This window comes from Salmo salar, chromosome 05, assembly GCF_965601325.2.
Source record: "Salmo salar chromosome 05, fSalSal1, whole genome shotgun sequence".
Taxonomy (NCBI): Eukaryota; Metazoa; Chordata; class Actinopteri; order Salmoniformes; family Salmonidae; genus Salmo; species Salmo salar.
In genome coordinates, this window is record NC_138295.1 from 88838826 (window position 1) to 88855000 (window position 16175).

General features: G+C 47.6%; 1 protein-coding gene across 1 annotated transcript in view; it reads left to right on the forward strand.

The window, feature by feature from the left end:
• The window catches only part of dtnbp1a (dystrobrevin binding protein 1a), a 37128-nt gene that overhangs the window by 2627 nt on the left and 18326 nt on the right, over positions 1-16175 (forward strand). Inside the window, exons 6-7 of the mRNA XM_082975904.1 lie at positions 7460-7592; positions 11752-11774. Coding sequence (XP_082832030.1) covers positions 7460-7592; positions 11752-11774 — 156 coding nt within the window. The remainder of the gene's footprint in view (positions 1-7459; positions 7593-11751; positions 11775-16175) is intronic.

Here is a 16175-nt window from a genome sequence, read left to right on the forward strand (position 1 = left end):
CACGGAGTAGTCTTTGATACAGTCTGTAGTATTCCATGCATCGACCTATACTAGTATGTATCGGTCTTCTCTAAACAGGTCATATACCATACAGCATGGAGTAGTCTTTGATACAGTCTGTAGTATTCCATGCATCGACCTATACTAGTATGTATCGGTCTTCTCTAAACAGGTCATATACCATACAGCACGGAGTAGTCTTTGATACAGTCTGTAGTATTCCATGCATCGACCTATACTAGTATGTATCGGTCTTCTCTAAACAGGTCATATACCATACAGCACGGAGTAGTCTTTGATACAGTCTGTAGTATTCCATGCATCGACCTATACTAGTATGTATCGGTCTTCTCTAAACAGGTCATATACCATACAGCACGGAGTAGTCTTTGATACAGTCTGTAGTATTCCATGCATCGACCTATACTAGTATGTATCGGTCTTCTCTAAACAGGTCATATACCATACAGCACGGAGTAGTCTTTGATACAGTCTGTAGTATTCCATGCATCGACCTATACTAGTATGTATCGGTCTTCTCTAAACAGGTCATATACCATACAGCACGGAGTAGTCTTTGATACAGTCTGTAGTATTCCATGCATCGACCTATACTAGTATGTATCGGTCTTCTCTAAACAGGTCATATACCATACAGCACGGAGTAGTCTTTGATACAGTCTGTAGTATTCCATGCATCGACCTATACTAGTATGTATCGGTCTTCTCTAAACAGGTCATATACCATACAGCACGGAGTAGTCTTTGATACAGTCTGTAGTATTCCATGCATCGACCTATACTAGTATGTATCGGTCTTCTCTAAACAGGTCATATACCATACAGCATGGAGTAGTCTTTGATACAGTCTGTAGTATTCCATGCATCGGCCTATACTAGTATGTATCGGTCTTCTCTAAATAGTTTCTAGTTTTGTACATTGTTCATGGAATTGGAACCCTCCTCCCCTGCCCTGTCTTGAATAGTCAGTAGTGACGGGGACTCCTCCCCTGCCCTGTCTTGAATAGTCAGTAGTGACGGGGACTCCTCCCCTGCCCTGTCTTGAATAGTCAGTAGTGACGGGGACTCCTCCCCTGCCCTGTCTTGAATAGTCAGTAGTGACGGGGACTCCTCCCCTGCCCTGTCTTGAATAGTCAGTAGTGACGGGGACTCCTCCCCTGCCCTGTCTTGAATAGTCAGTAGTGACGGGGACTCCTCCCCTGCCCTGTCTTGAATAGTCAGTAGTGACGGAGACTCCTCCCCTGCCCTGTCTTGAATAGTCAGTAGTGACGGAGACTCCTCCCCTGCCCTGTCTTGAATAGTCAGTAGTGACGGGGACTCCTCCCCTGCCCTGTCTTGAATAGTCAGTAGTGACGGGGACTCCTCCCCTGCCCTGTCTTGAATAGTCAGTAGTGACGGGGACTCCTCCCCTGCCCTGTCTTGAATAGTCAGTAGTGACGGGGACTCCTCCCCTGCCCTGAATAGTCAGTAGTGACGGGGACTCCTCCCCTGCCCTGAATAGTCAGTAGTGACGGGGACTCCTCCCCTGCCCTGAATAGTCAGTAGTGACGGGGACTCCTCCCCTGCCCTGAATAGTCAGTAGTGACGGGGACTGCTCCCCTGCCCTGTCTTGAATAGTCAGTAGTGACGGGGACTCCTCCCCTGCCCTGAATAGTCAGTAGTGACGGGGACTCCTCCCCTGCCCTGAATAGTCAGTAGTGACGGGGACTCCTGCCCTGTCTTGAATAGTCAGTAGTGACGGAGACTCCTCCCCTGCCCTGTCTTGAATAGTCAGTAGTGACGGGGACTCCTCCCCTGCCCTGTCTTGAATAGTCAGTAGTGACGGGGACTCCTCCCCTGCCCTGTCTTGAATAGTCAGTAGTGACGGGGACTCCTCCCCTGCCCTGTCTTGAATAGTCAGTAGTGACGGGGACTCCTCCCCTGCCCTGTCTTGAATAGTCAGTAGTGACGGAGACTCCTCCCCTGCCCTGTCTTGAATAGTCAGTAGTGACGGAGACTCCTCCCCTGCCCTGTCTTGAATAGTCAGTAGTGACGGAGACTCCTCCCCTGCCCTGTCTTGAATAGTCAGTAGTGACGGAGACTCCTCCCCTGCCCTGAATAGTCAGTAGTGACGGAGACTCCTCCCCTGCCCTGAATAGTCAGTAGTGACGGGGACTCCTCCCCTGCCCTGAATAGTCAGTAGTGACGGGGACTCCTCCCCTGCCCTGAATAGTCAGTAGTGACGGGGACTCTTCCCCTGCCCTGTCTTGAATAGTCAGTAGTGACGGGGACTCCTCCCCTGCCCTGTCTTGAATAGTCAGTAGTGACGGGGACTCCTCCCCTGCCCTGTCTTGAATAGTCAGTAGTGACGGAGACTCCTCCCCTGCCCTGTCTTGAATAGTCAGTAGTGACGGGGACTCCTCCCCTGCCCTGTCTTGAATAGTCAGTAGTGACGGGGACTCCTCCCCTGCCCTGTCTTGAATAGTCAGTAGTGACGGGGACTCCTCCCCTGCCCTGTCTTGAATAGTCAGTAGTGACGGAGACTCCTCCCTTGCCCTGTCTTGAATAGTCAGTAGTGACGGGGACTCCTCCCCTGCCCTGTCTTGAATAGTCAGTAGTGACGGGGACTCCTCCCCTGCCCTGTCTTGAATAGTCAGTAGTGACGGGGACTCCTCCCCTGCCCTGTCTTGAATAGTCAGTAGTGACGGGGACTCCTCCCCTGCCCTGTCTTGAATAGTCAGTAGTGACGGGGACTCCTCCCCTGCCCTGTCTTGAATAGTCAGTAGTGACGGGGACTCCTCCCCTGCCCTGTCTTGAATAGTCAGTAGTGACGGGGACTCCTCCCCTGCCCTGTCTTGAATAGTCAGTAGTGACGGGGACTCCTCCCCTGCCCTGTCTTGAATAGTCAGTAGTGACGGGGACTCCTCCCCTGCCCTGTCTTGAATAGTCAGTAGTGACGGGGACTCCTCCCCTGCCCTGTCTTGAATAGTCAGTAGTGACGGGGACTCCTCCCCTGCCCTGAATAGTCAGTAGTGACGGGGACTCCTCCCCTGCCCTGAATAGTCAGTAGTGACGGGGACTCCTGCCCTGTCTTGAATAGTCAGTAGTGACGGAGACTCCTCCCCTGCCCTGTCTTGAATAGTCAGTAGTGACGGGGACTCCTCCCCTGCCCTGTCTTGAATAGTCAGTAGTGACGGGGACTCCTCCCCTGCCCTGTCTTGAATAGTCAGTAGTGACGGGGACTCCTCCCCTGCCCTGTCTTGAATAGTCAGTAGTGACGGGGACTCCTCCCCTGCCCTGAATAGTCAGTAGTGACGGGGACTCCTCGCCCTGTCTTGAATAGTCAGTAGTGACGGAGACTCCTCCCCTGCCCTGTCTTGAATAGTCAGTAGTGACGGGGACTCCTCCCCTGCCCTGTCTTGAATAGTCAGTAGTGACGGGGACTCCTCCCCTGCCCTGTCTTGAATAGTCAGTAGTGACGGGGACTCCTCCCCTGCCCTGTCTTGAATAGTCAGTAGTGACGGGGACTCCTCCCCTGCCCTGTCTTGAATAGTCAGTAGTGACGGAGACTCCTCCCCTGCCCTGTCTTGAATAGTCAGTAGTGACGGGGACTCCTCCCCTGCCCGGCGGTGCGGGGCCCTCCCCTCCCCTGAATAGTCAGTAGTGACGGGGACTCCTCCCCTGCCCGGCGGTGCGGGGCCTCCCCTGCCTGAATAGTCGAGTGCGGGGACCCCCCGCCCGCTGAGCGGGACGGGACTCCTCCCCTGCCCTGTCTTGAATAGTCAGTAGTGACGGGGACTCCTCCCCTGCCCTGTCTTGAATAGTCAGTAGTGACGGGGACTCCTCCCCTGCCCTGTCTTGAATAGTCAGTAGTGACGGAGACTCCTCCCCTGCCCTGTCTTGAATAGTCAGTAGTGACGGGGACTCCTCCCCTGCCCTGTCTTGAATAGTCAGTAGTGACGGAGACTCCTCCCCTGCCCTGTCTTGAATAGTCAGTAGTGACGGAGACTCCTCCCCTGCCCTGTCTTGAATAGTCAGTAGTGACGGAGACTCCTCCCCTGCCCTGTCTTGAATAGTCAGTAGTGACGGAGACTCCTCCCCTGCCCTGAATAGTCAGTAGTGACGGGGACTCCTCCCCTGCCCTGAATAGTCAGTAGTGACGGGGACTCCTCCCCTGCCCTGTCTTGAATAGTCAGTAGTGACGGGGACTCCTCCCCTGCCCTGTCTTGAATAGTCAGTAGTGACGGGGACTCCTCCCCTGCCCTGTCTTGAATAGTCAGTAGTGACGGGGACTCCTCCCCTGCCCTGTCTTGAATAGTCAGTAGTGACGGGGACTCCTCCCCTGCCCTGTCTTGAATAGTCAGTAGTGACGGAGACTCCTCCCCTGCCCTGTCTTGAATAGTCAGTAGTGACGGGGACTCCTCCCCTGCCCTGTCTTGAATAGTCAGTAGTGACGGAGACTCCTCCCCTGCCCTGTCTTGAATAGTCAGTAGTGACGGAGACTCCTCCCCTGCCCTGTCTTGAATAGTCAGTAGTGACGGAGACTCCTCCCCTGCCCTGTCTTGAATAGTCAGTAGTGACGGAGACTCCTCCCCTGCCCTGTCTTGAATAGTCAGTAGTGACGGAGACTCCTCCCCTGCCCTGTCTTGAATAGTCAGTAGTGACGGAGACTCCTCCCCTGCCCTGTCTTGAATAGTCAGTAGTGACGGAGACTCCTCCCCTGCCCTGTCTTGAATAATCAGTAGTGACGGAGACTCCTCCCCTGCCCTGTCTTGAATAATCAGTAGTGACGGAGACTCCTCCCCTTCCCTGTCTTGAATAATCAGTAGTGACGGAGACTCCTGCCCTGAATAGTCAGTAGTGACGGGGACTCCTCCCCTGTCCTGAATAGTCAGTAGTGACGGAGACTCCTCCCCTGCCCTGTCTTGAATAGTCAGTAGTGACGGGGACTCCTCCCCTGCCCTGTCTTGAATAGTCAGTAGTGACGGAGACTCCTCCCCTGCCCTGTCTTGAATAGTCAGTAGTGACGGAGACTCCTCCCCTGCCCTGTCTTGAATAGTCAGTAGTGACGGAGACTCCTCCCCTGCCCTGAATAGTCAGTAGTGACGGGGACTCCTCCCCTGCCCTGAATAGTCAGTAGTGACGGGGACTCCTCCCCTGCCCTGAATAGTCAGTAGTGACGGGGACTCCTCCCCTGCCCTGTCTTGAATAGTCAGTAGTGACGGGGACTCCTCCCCTGCCCTGTCTTGAATAGTCAGTAGTGACGGAGACTCCTCCCCTGCCCTGTCTTGAATAGTCAGTAGTGACGGAGACTCCTCCCCTGCCCTGTCTTGAATAGTCAGTAGCGACGGGGACTCCTCCCCTGCCCTGAATAGTCAGTAGTGACGGGGACTCCTCCCCTGCCCTGAATAGTCAGTAGTGACGGGGACTCCTCCCCTGCCCTCAATAGTCAGTAGTGACGGGGCCCCCCCGCCCCGCGGTGCGGGGCTCCCCCTGCCCTCAATAGTCAGTAGTGACTGGGGCTCCTCCCCTGCCCTGAATAGTCAGTAGTGACGGGGACTCCTCCCCTGCCCTGTCTTGAATAGTCAGTAGTGACGGGGACTCCTCCCCTGCCCTGTCTTGAATAGTCAGTAGTGACGGGCACTCCTCCCCTGCCCTGAATAGTCAGTAGTGACGGGGACTCCTCCCCTGCCCTGAATAGTCAGTAGTGACGGAGACTCCTCCCCTGCCCTGTCTTGAATAGTCAGTAGTGACGGGGACTCCTCCCCTGCCCTGAATAGTCAGTAGTGACGGAGATCCATCAGGATAATAATCTGTCTCTGTTGTAGTGGACCCTGTGATTGGTCACTGACCATAGGGTGTGTTGTCCTAATGCCATTGATTTCCTGCTGATTCGCCAGATGTCTCCAAGCCTGAGCCCAAAACTGCCAAGCCCAAAATCTGGACATTAGAGTACACAACCCTTAGATTTGTAGTTTAGTTTAACTCACTGTTCATCGCTGGTTGTGCTGTAATCCGTGTTAGATAGTAGTTGGACTGTTTAGAACTCTGAGGACTTTCATTCCATCATTCTAGAATGGGTGTCTCCTGTCTCAGCCAATGAGTTGCACATGATGTGAATTCTAGCGAGCACATGGGAAATTCCAGTATGAACAAACTGAGACGTGTGTTCTAGGAAGGTGAAAGAAGTTGAATAGAATTCAGTGGATCTTTAACTTTATTTGGAATATTTACATTTGTAAGATTTGTTCCTGCTCTGTATAGAGTTCCAGATAATGCCTCAAATATGGCACGTTTCCTTTTTAGTTGACTTTGACTTTGGACAGTGATAGTGGTTGTCTCCCGAGTGGTACAGCGGTCTGAGGTGAGGTGAGGGTTTGGCCGTCATTGTAAATAAGAATTTGTTAACTGACTAACCTAGTTAAATAAAAATGTTATAAATAAATAAATAGTGCTCTAAGTACAAACAGTTTCCCTATATGACCACCAGATGCCAGTGTTCACTTGTGTTTTAGTAGTGTAGTGAATAATAGTTCCTTCCTTTTGTCTTTTATTGGAATTATTCACATGATAATATTATACAGACTCTGGCGACAGTCTCCCAGCAGCGGTTATAGACACGCGACAGTCTCCCAGCAGCGGTTATAGACACGCGACAGTCTCCCAGCAGCGGTTATAGACACGCGACAGTCTCCCAGCAGCGGTTATAGACACGCGACAGTCTCCCAGCAGCGGTTATAGACACGCGACAGTCTCCCAGCAGCGGTTATAGACACGCGACAGTCTCCCAGCAGCGGTTATAGACACGCGACAGTCTCCCAGCAGCGGTTATACAGACTCTGGCGACAGTCTCCCAGCAGCGGTTATAGACACGCGACAGTCTCCCAGCAGCGGTTATACAGACGCGCAACAGTCTCCCTGCAGCAGATGGACAGACTGGCAACAGTCTCCCAGCAGCAGATGGACAGACTGGCAACAGTCTCCCAGCAGCAGATGGACAGACTGGCAACAGTCTCCCAGCAGCAGATGGACAGACTGGCAACAGTCTCCCAGCAGCAGATGGACAGACTGGCAACAGTCTCCCAGCAGCAGATGGACAGACTGGCAACAGTCTCCCAGCAGCAGATGGACAGACTGGCAACAGTCTCCCAGCAGCAGCAGCAGATGGACAGACTGGCAACAGTCTCCCAGCAGCAGATGGACAGACTGGCAACAGTCTCCCAGCAGCAGATGGACAGACACAACAATGAGATAAAGCTTCACAGCACAATGATGTTGTCATGACAATAGTTCCATCAGGTAGCCTAGCAGTAAAAAGCGTTGGGTCATTAACTGAAAGGTTGCTGGTTTCAATCTGCCGATGTGCCCTTGAGCAATGCACTTAACCCTAATAGCTGCTGTAGGTCACTCTGGGTGACTAAAATAACTAAATGTAACATGTTCCCTCTGCCACATACAGCCCACCTGGAGGCGGACTTTGAGGAGCTGGAGAGCCGGCTGATGTACCTGGACAACCTGTGTGGTCAGTGTGAGCAGCAGCGCTTCAGACACTTCCAGGTCCTGCAGCTGGAGAACTACAAGAAGAAAAAGAGGTATGTTTTCCGTTCTCTCTGACCTCAGGATTTTACAACATAATAACATTGTGGTAATTCGTCCTGGCTGATACTCCACTTAATTAGACAACCATCCGCCAACTTTATATCCCTGAATTATTGTCTGATATAAAAACAGGTTCACCACTTGATGCACCACTGTGCTGCGTCCAGATGGATGTTTCAGTATTATAGCATCATATCATACCGCCCCAGGCAAAACAACACTAACATTACATTTCTGATAGTCCTGGGCTATCTATCTATCAGATGTTTTATGGTGGATATCTCTATTTAGTTCAACAGCAACATTCCTCTGTAGAAAAGCCTTTACAACAATCTTCCATCAGCATTGTCCTCTTATCTGTAATGTTGGATTCTTTTCCTGTACGCCTTGAGGTTCTCGTTACGGTGTGATGCTGCCTGACGGTTTACCTATATGCACAAAGCTGCTTCTTCAATTCCACTGTTGTTGTGCCGTCAAACTGACAGGTCTATTTGATCACATGTCCACTAGACGAGAGTCATCATTTTAAGTGCCCAGTGCAGGTCTTCATTTGTAAATGCTGGAACAAAAAGTGAGTGTTAGCGTGGGCTGACCTGGGGAGTTCTGGGGTAGCAGAATAATTCACCTTTATAATAAAGCATTGCATGCACATCACCGCATTTGCGTATTGGCATAGAGCAGTAGAGTAGAGACACTTACAGACGTTGCACACATGGGGACCATTTTTAGTAGCCCAGGGTCTGGGGAAGATGTTGGCCTTTTATAAACACATTACATGAAATTCTACGTCTTTTTACATGACTGGAGACTTTGACAGAATCTTGTTTTTATACAGCACAAATGATGGAAACGGCAGGCTACTATGACACTGACAAACTGAGAATCAGAGATCAATAAAAACCTCCGTGTCTTGAATCCATCACTAGCCCAGGCCTAGGTGTGTGGAGACATGTTGAAGGTTACAATATGAGGAGAAAATTATAGTCCTTTTTTTATGTAACCTTTTATTTAACTAGGCAAGTCAGTTAAGAACAAAATTCTTATTTACAATGACGGTCTACACCGGCCAAACCTGGACGACGCTGGGCCAATTGTGCGCCATCCTATGGGACTCCCAATCACGACCGGATGTGATACAGCCTGGATTCGAACCAGGGACTGTAGTGATGCCGCTTGCACTGAGATGTAGTGCCTTAGACCGCTGCATCACTCGGGAGCCCAGTTTCACTGAATCACTCACTGATGAGCAGCTCACTCTCTGGTGATTGACGACGCGCTCGTGCCAAAAGCTTCTCTCTCTTTTGTAAAACAATATTTGGAAGTTGATCTAATATGTTGGTAGCCTACAGAGTGTTTTCAGCAGGAGCCATTTGCTTTCCAAACTGTGTTTTCCCGCGATTGTATTTGAAATATTGCGAAATGCCTGTTTTGTCTGGGTGCTGTGTTTTCACTGACAGGTTTGCCGTTCCCGACTGTAGGCTACAATCCACAGCTATTGGTCCTCTGTGTCTTTGTCCTGGTGTAGTATTCTGAATTATTACATTTAACATTACATTACATTTTCTGAACAGACAGCAGTAATTCTATAACTTTGGCAAATGTATTTCCATTAATCAGGGGTGCTGCAGTTCGTTCAGAACCCTTCGCGTGGCTATGATCTATAAGGAAATAAATGATGAAGTGCAACGCTGGAGAGATGAGAGTTGCAGGCTCATGTCGAGTAGAGAGAGCGAGATAACAACTAGAAGGAGATTCACTTTCAATGATTTATGTGAGACATAATGAAGCGCTTCTCACACCGCCGCCGCCACGTGTTGGTCTCAAACGGGTTACAATGTTGCACAAACCGTAAACCCGGACCGGCCCAACCCAAATCAACTCTTTACAATCTACTTTTATACATTACGTTTTTTGTGGGGGCAGGAGAATGAACTGAGGCAACTCGAATTAACTTTGATCGGCTTTTATTAGAATGTTTACATTGCAAAATGATTTGTCATGCCTGGAGAGGTACCGGATCCGGCCAAATAGGTTCCGGAACAAAACAGTCGAAAACGAGGAGGTGCCGGATCCTGATCCGGCTCAAATTAAGCACTGGCCCAATGTCATCTGTTGAAAGGAAACCAACATGCCTGTTATTCATGTCGGACCTTGGCATTATAGTGCTTATAGTCGTCCAGGTTTGGCCGGGGTAGGCCGTCATGGTAAATAAGAATTTGTTCTTAACTGACTTGCCTAGTTAAAGGTTATATCAAATAAAAAAAGATTTGTTTTTAGTTGTACTTTGCCATTAAACAGGCTCCTATAGCCCTGGCTGTTAAGTGATGTGTAAACCCAGGCAGCTGAAAGACTTTGTTTCTGGCCTTGATTCACAGATGGAAGGTTATTGTTAATCTGGGGGTATAGACTAGAGGAGAGGAGCTGATGGGAGGTTATTGTTAACCTCTTACATCTAGACGTTCCGCTAGCGGAACACCACTCCAATATCCAATGATTGGGCGTGGCGCGAAATACAAACTCCTCGAAAATCCGAAAACTTCAATTTTTTTAAACATATGACTATTTTACACAATTTTAAAGACAAGACTCTCCTTTATCTAAACACACTGTCCGATTTCAAAAAGGCTTTACAATGAAAGCAAAACATTAGATTATATCAGCAGAGTACCCAGCCAGAAATAATCAGACACCCATTTTTCAAGCTAGCATATAATGTCACAAAAACCAAAACCACAGCTAAATGCAGCACTAACCTTTGATCTTCATCAGATGACACTCCTAGGACATTATGTTATACAATACATGCATGTTTTGTTCAATCAAGTACATATTTATATCAGAAACCAGCTTTTTACATTAGCATGTGACGTTCAGAACTAGCATTCCCACCGAACACTTCCGGTGAATTTACTAAATTACTCACGATAAACGTTCACAAAAACATAACAATTATTTTAAGAATTATAGATACAGAACTCCTTTAGGCAATCGCGGTGTCCGATTTTAAAATAGCTTTTCGGTGAAAGCACATTTTGCAATATTCTGAGTAGATAGCTCGCCATCACGGGCTAGCTAATTTGACACCCACCAAGTTTGGTACTCACCAAACTCAGATTTACTATAAGAAAAATTGGATTACCTTTGCTGTTCTTCGTCAGAATGCACTCCCAGGACTTCTACTTCAATAACAAATGTTGGTTTGGTTCCAAATAATCCATAGTTATATCCAAATAGCGGCGTTTTGTTCGTGCGTTCAAGACACTATCCGAAGGGTGACGCGCGGACGCGTATCGTGACAAAATATTCCATTACCGTACTTCGAAGCATGTCAAACGCTGTTTAAAATCCATTTTTATGCGATTTTTCTCGTAAAATAGCGATAATATTCCCACCGGGAAACCCTGTTTTCGTTCAAAGACTCAAAGTTGAAAATGGAGTCGTCTCGTGCACGCTCGCACCCATCTCATTGTTCTCACATCGACCACTTACCAAATGCGCTACTGTTTTTCAGCCAGAGACTGCGAAGTCATCATTCAACGTTCTGGCGCCTTCTGAGAGCCTATGGGAGCCTTAGAAAATGTCACGTTACAGCAGAGATCCTTTGTTTTGGATAGAGATGACAAAGAAGGCCAAGAAATGGTCAGACAGGGTACTTCCTGTACAGAATCTTCTCAGGTTTTGGCCTGCCATTTGAGTTCTGTTACACTCACAGACACCATTCAAACAGTTTCAGAAACTTTGGAGTGTTTTATATCCAAAGCTACTAATTATATGCATGTTCTAGTTTCTGGGCAGGAGTAATAATCAGATTAAATCGGGTACGTTTTTTTAATCCGGCCGTGAAAATTCTGCCCCCTATCCATAACAAGTTAATCTGAGGGTATAGACTAGAGAGGAGCTGAACTCTGCTGTATCTGAATGAAGTTTTAGAATGAGCATCATGTAATTATGGACTCACTGTAGCAGCACTTTGCAGTTGTTGTTAAATGAAAAGCATGTTACAATTGAAATGTCTTACTGTTATTTCTGGTCCTACAGTTTGTCTTCATAGATAGTCAAGGAACAAGCTGTAAAGACTCTGAACTGGCACAGAGCGTGAGTGACAATAGTGAAAAGACTGCTTCTAACAGTTGTTCCTCTTTTCCTTCACAGGAAAGAGCTGGAGTCTCTCAAAGGTAAGAACCCCTCTAAACAGAACGGTATTCTGTACAGTCAGTAAGATCCCCCTCTAAACAGAACGGTATTCTGTACAGTCAGTAAGGTCCCCTCTAAACAGAACGGTATTCTGTACAGTCAGTAAGATCCCCCTCTAAACAGAACGGTATTCTGTACAGTCAGTAAGGTCCCCTCTAAACATAACAGTATTCTGTACGGTCAGTAAGGTCCCCTCTAAACAGAACAGTATTCTGTACAGTCAGTAAGATCCCCCTCTAAACAGAACAGTATTCTGTACAGTCAGTAAGATCCCCTCTAAACAGAACGGTATTCTGTACAGTCAGTAAGGTCCCCCTCTAAACAGAACAGTATTCTGTACAGTCAGTAAGGTCCCCCTCTAAACAGAACAGTATTCTGTACGGTCAGTAAGGTCCCCTCTAAACAGAACGGTATTCTGTACAGTCAGTAAGGTCCCCCTCTAAACAGAACAGTATTCTGTACAGTCAGTAAGGTCCCCCTCTAAACAGAACAGTATTCTGTACGGTCAGTAAGGTCCCCTCTAAACAGAACGGTATTCTGTACGGTCCCCTCTAAACAGAACGGTATTCTGTACAGTCAGTAAGGTCCCCTCTAAACAGAACAGTATTCTGTACAGTCAGTAAGATCCCCTCTAAACAGAACAGTATTCTGTACAGTCAGTAAGGTCCCCTCTAAACAGAACAGTATTCTGTACAGTCAGTAAGGTCCCCCTCTAAACAGAACAGTATTCTGTACAGTCAGTAAGATCCCCCTCTAAACAGAACAGTATTCTGTACAGTCAGTAAGGTCCCCTCTAAACAGAACAGTATTCTGTACGGTCAGTAAGGTCCCCTCTAAACAGAACAGTATTCTGTACGGTCAGTAAGGTCCCCTCTAAACAGAACAGTATTCTGTACGGTCAGTAAGATCCCCTCTAAACAGAACAGTATTCTGTACAGTCAGTAAGGTCCCCTCTAAACAGAACGGTATTCTGTACGGTCAGTAAGGTCCCCTCTAAACAGAACAGTATTCTGTACAGTCAGTAAGATCCCCTCTAAACATAACAGTATTCTGTACAGTCAGTAAGGTCCCCCTCTAAACAGAACAGTATTCTGTACAGTCAGTAAGGTCCCCTCTAAACAGAACAGTATTCTGTACGGTCAGTAAGGTCCCCTCTAAACAGAACGGTATTCTGTACAGTCAGTAAGGTCCCCCTCTAAACAGAACGGTATTCTGTACAGTCAGTAAGGTCCCCTCTAAACAGAACAGTATTCTGTACAGTCAGTAAGATCCCCCTCTAAACAGAACGGTATTCTGTACAGTCAGTAAGGTCCCCTCTAAACAGAACAGTATTCTGTACAGTCAGTAAGGTCCCCTCTAAACAGAACAGTATTCTGTACGGTCAGTAAGATCCCCTCTAAACAGAACAGTATTCTGTACGGTCAGTAAGATCCCCTCTAAACAGAACGGTATTCTGTACAGTCAGTAAGATCCCCCTCTAAACATAACAGTATTCTGTACAGTCAGTAAGGTCCCCTCTAAACAGAACGGTATTCTGTACAGTCAGTAAGATCCCCCTCTAAACATAACAGTATTCTGTACAGTCAGTAAGAACCCCTCTAAACAGAACGGTATTGTCAGTAAGATGTCCTGTAAACATGCAGCCTATAAAATCATAGCTGCAGCCTATATTGTAAATGCTATAGTAGGATTTTGTGAAAAGCCTGTTTTCTTTTTATGATAATTTCAGTTTCACATCGTCTCCAGGATATCTTCATGATGTCTTGAGGCTTGGGAAATGAACATGGCAGTAGCCGTATCTGTCGTTTCAGCTTTCACTCAGAGTTTTTCCCCACATCTGATGTGTAATTGGTCTCCTAGACCCCAGTTAACATCAAACAGCATGTTGGGTTGTTCCAGTCATTATTTCCAAGCTAGACATGAATTCACCTCGGAGGGCGTCTTTGAGAGAGCAGATAGAATCCCTTTGGCACAAGCTGCGTCACATTAACCTCTACGTCATAATGAACCTCTCAGCACATCTATCCTGGTCCTGGAAGGAGTCTTCATGCTACAGAGCAACATTACTTCACCTCCCTTTTTACTTCCTACCGGATCATAATATGATGGATCTCCACTAAAAGGGCCTGTCACTCTCGCTAAATGGGATGCAGGTCAATTCAAGACAGAACTCCCAGTTTGTAGCGGTTTTGTGTGTGTGACAGGCGGTGTGAATCAGACGTCCTCTGGCAGACAGACCTGAAAGAGAACATCATCATGACTGTGGTTTTGTGTGTGTGACAGGCGTTGTGAATCAGACGTCCTCTGGCAGACAGACCTGAAAGAGAACATCATCATGACTGTGGTTTTGTGTGTGTGACAGGCGTTGTGAATCAGACGTCCTCTGGCAGACAGACCTGAAAGAGAACATCATCATGACTGTGGTTTTGCTCAACATCTCAACGTAATTGATGTGCTCGCTCATTAGTTTAATGACATCATAACGTGAACCCCCCAGGGAATAAAACGTTTCACAGCTTTATACACAGTATCTTCACAGAATAGCTAGTTGTGACGTCATGGAAGAGAACATGATGAGATTCCCTTGTTGGCGGCAGATTACGGGCTCCCAGGTGCATCCCAAAGGGCACCCTGTTCTCTATATAGTGCACTGCTTTTGACCAGAGGTCCTGGTCGTTCACTAAATAGGGAATAGTGTCATTTGGGACGCAGACACAGTGAGAGTCAGGGAGGGGAGGAGAGATGGATCAACCTGACTGAAGCTCTGCCTGACAGTGATGTGTCCAGAAAAGAGTTTGATGCTAGAAGCTTCATGCTGTCCAGTGTCTATAATGAATCATTCATGAGCCATTCAATAACCACTTTAGTTGTGTGTGTGTGTGTGTGTGTGTGTGTGTGTGTGTGTGTGTGTGTGTGTGTGTGTGTGTGTGTGTGTGTGTGTGTGTGTGTGTGTGTGTGTTACCAGAAAAGAGAATAGCGATTTGGATGTTGCTATGCAGAGTTGCATTCTCAGGATATGAATAATGGAAGGTGGTTAATGAGTGTATCTGTTGTGGTCTTTTAAACAGGTAGGCTGTTCTCTGTAAAATATTATTGTCCATGGATATTCTCATCTGGAAATGTTACATGGTAGAATAAATATCATTTTTGTATAGTTAATATTCATATGTGGCTTTTATTATTTATATTTGTGGCTTTTATTTCGTATTAACATATACATTAAACTGAATGGGCCAGAATAGCAGTAAGACACAAGATTTTAGCTTTGTGGGGTACATTTCCTTGAAATTCTCCTCGCCTCAATATGCATGACATTAATTTCCTGTTGTAGCCAGGATGGGAACTGCTTAGAACACCCCACCACCTTGCTATTTTTAGTTGGAGTGATCTAGCACATTAGATACACCACAGAGATAATGTTACAGTAAGGAAATAAAGAAAGGAATTAGATAGTAGTTTGTCTCCTTCAGCATGCAAGGTAAACAACACGTCTTTTGTAATACATGTTGAGGCATAAATTGCGGATCTTTTCAGAGATTTACCCAATACCCTATATAGTGCACTATTTCTGGCCTGGGCCCTGGTCAATAGGGTGCCATTTTGGGATGCTACCTTGAAGCAGTGTGGTCTTGTTCAGTACTGCAGGAGCAGAGCCTTTCTAGTAGAAAGAGAGAGCTGCTGAGCTAATGTGAGGAATTCAAACTAAAGGCTTGTGTCTTAACCACAGACGGAACGGGCGTGGCCGTGTCTTAACCACAGACGGAACGGGCGTGGCCGTGTCTTAACCACAGACGGAACGGGCGTGACCGTGTCTTAACCACAGACGGAACGGGCGTGGCCGTGTCTTAACCACAGACGGAACGGGCGTGGCCGTGTCTTAACCACAGACGGAACGGGCGTGGCCGTGTCTTAACCACAGACGGAACGGGCGTGACCGTGTCTTAACCACAGACGGAACGGGCGTGGCCGTGTCTTAACCACAGACGGAACGGGCGTGGCCGTGTCTTAACCACAGACGGAACGGGCGTGACCGTGTCTTAACCACAGACGGAACGGGCGTGACCGTGTCTTAACCACAGACGGAACGGGCGTGACCGTGTCTTAACCACAGACGGAACGGGTGTGAGAGACTGTTCTGAGCTCAGTCACAGAATCTATTTCGTTGTCAGGGATCTTAACCAAAGACATGGAAGTATTGTGGTTCCTTTTTATAGAAACTCATCTAGCTAGGTGCTTTTCTAATGCAGTAGGTGTGTCAATCCCTCCTCCACAGTAGTCTCTGTAGAGATCAATCTCAATCAATATCTCTTAAGAGCTTCTCTTCAGCAAAACACCATTTTAACTCAACTTGGAAGAGCACTGTACGTTAAATGTATATTTTC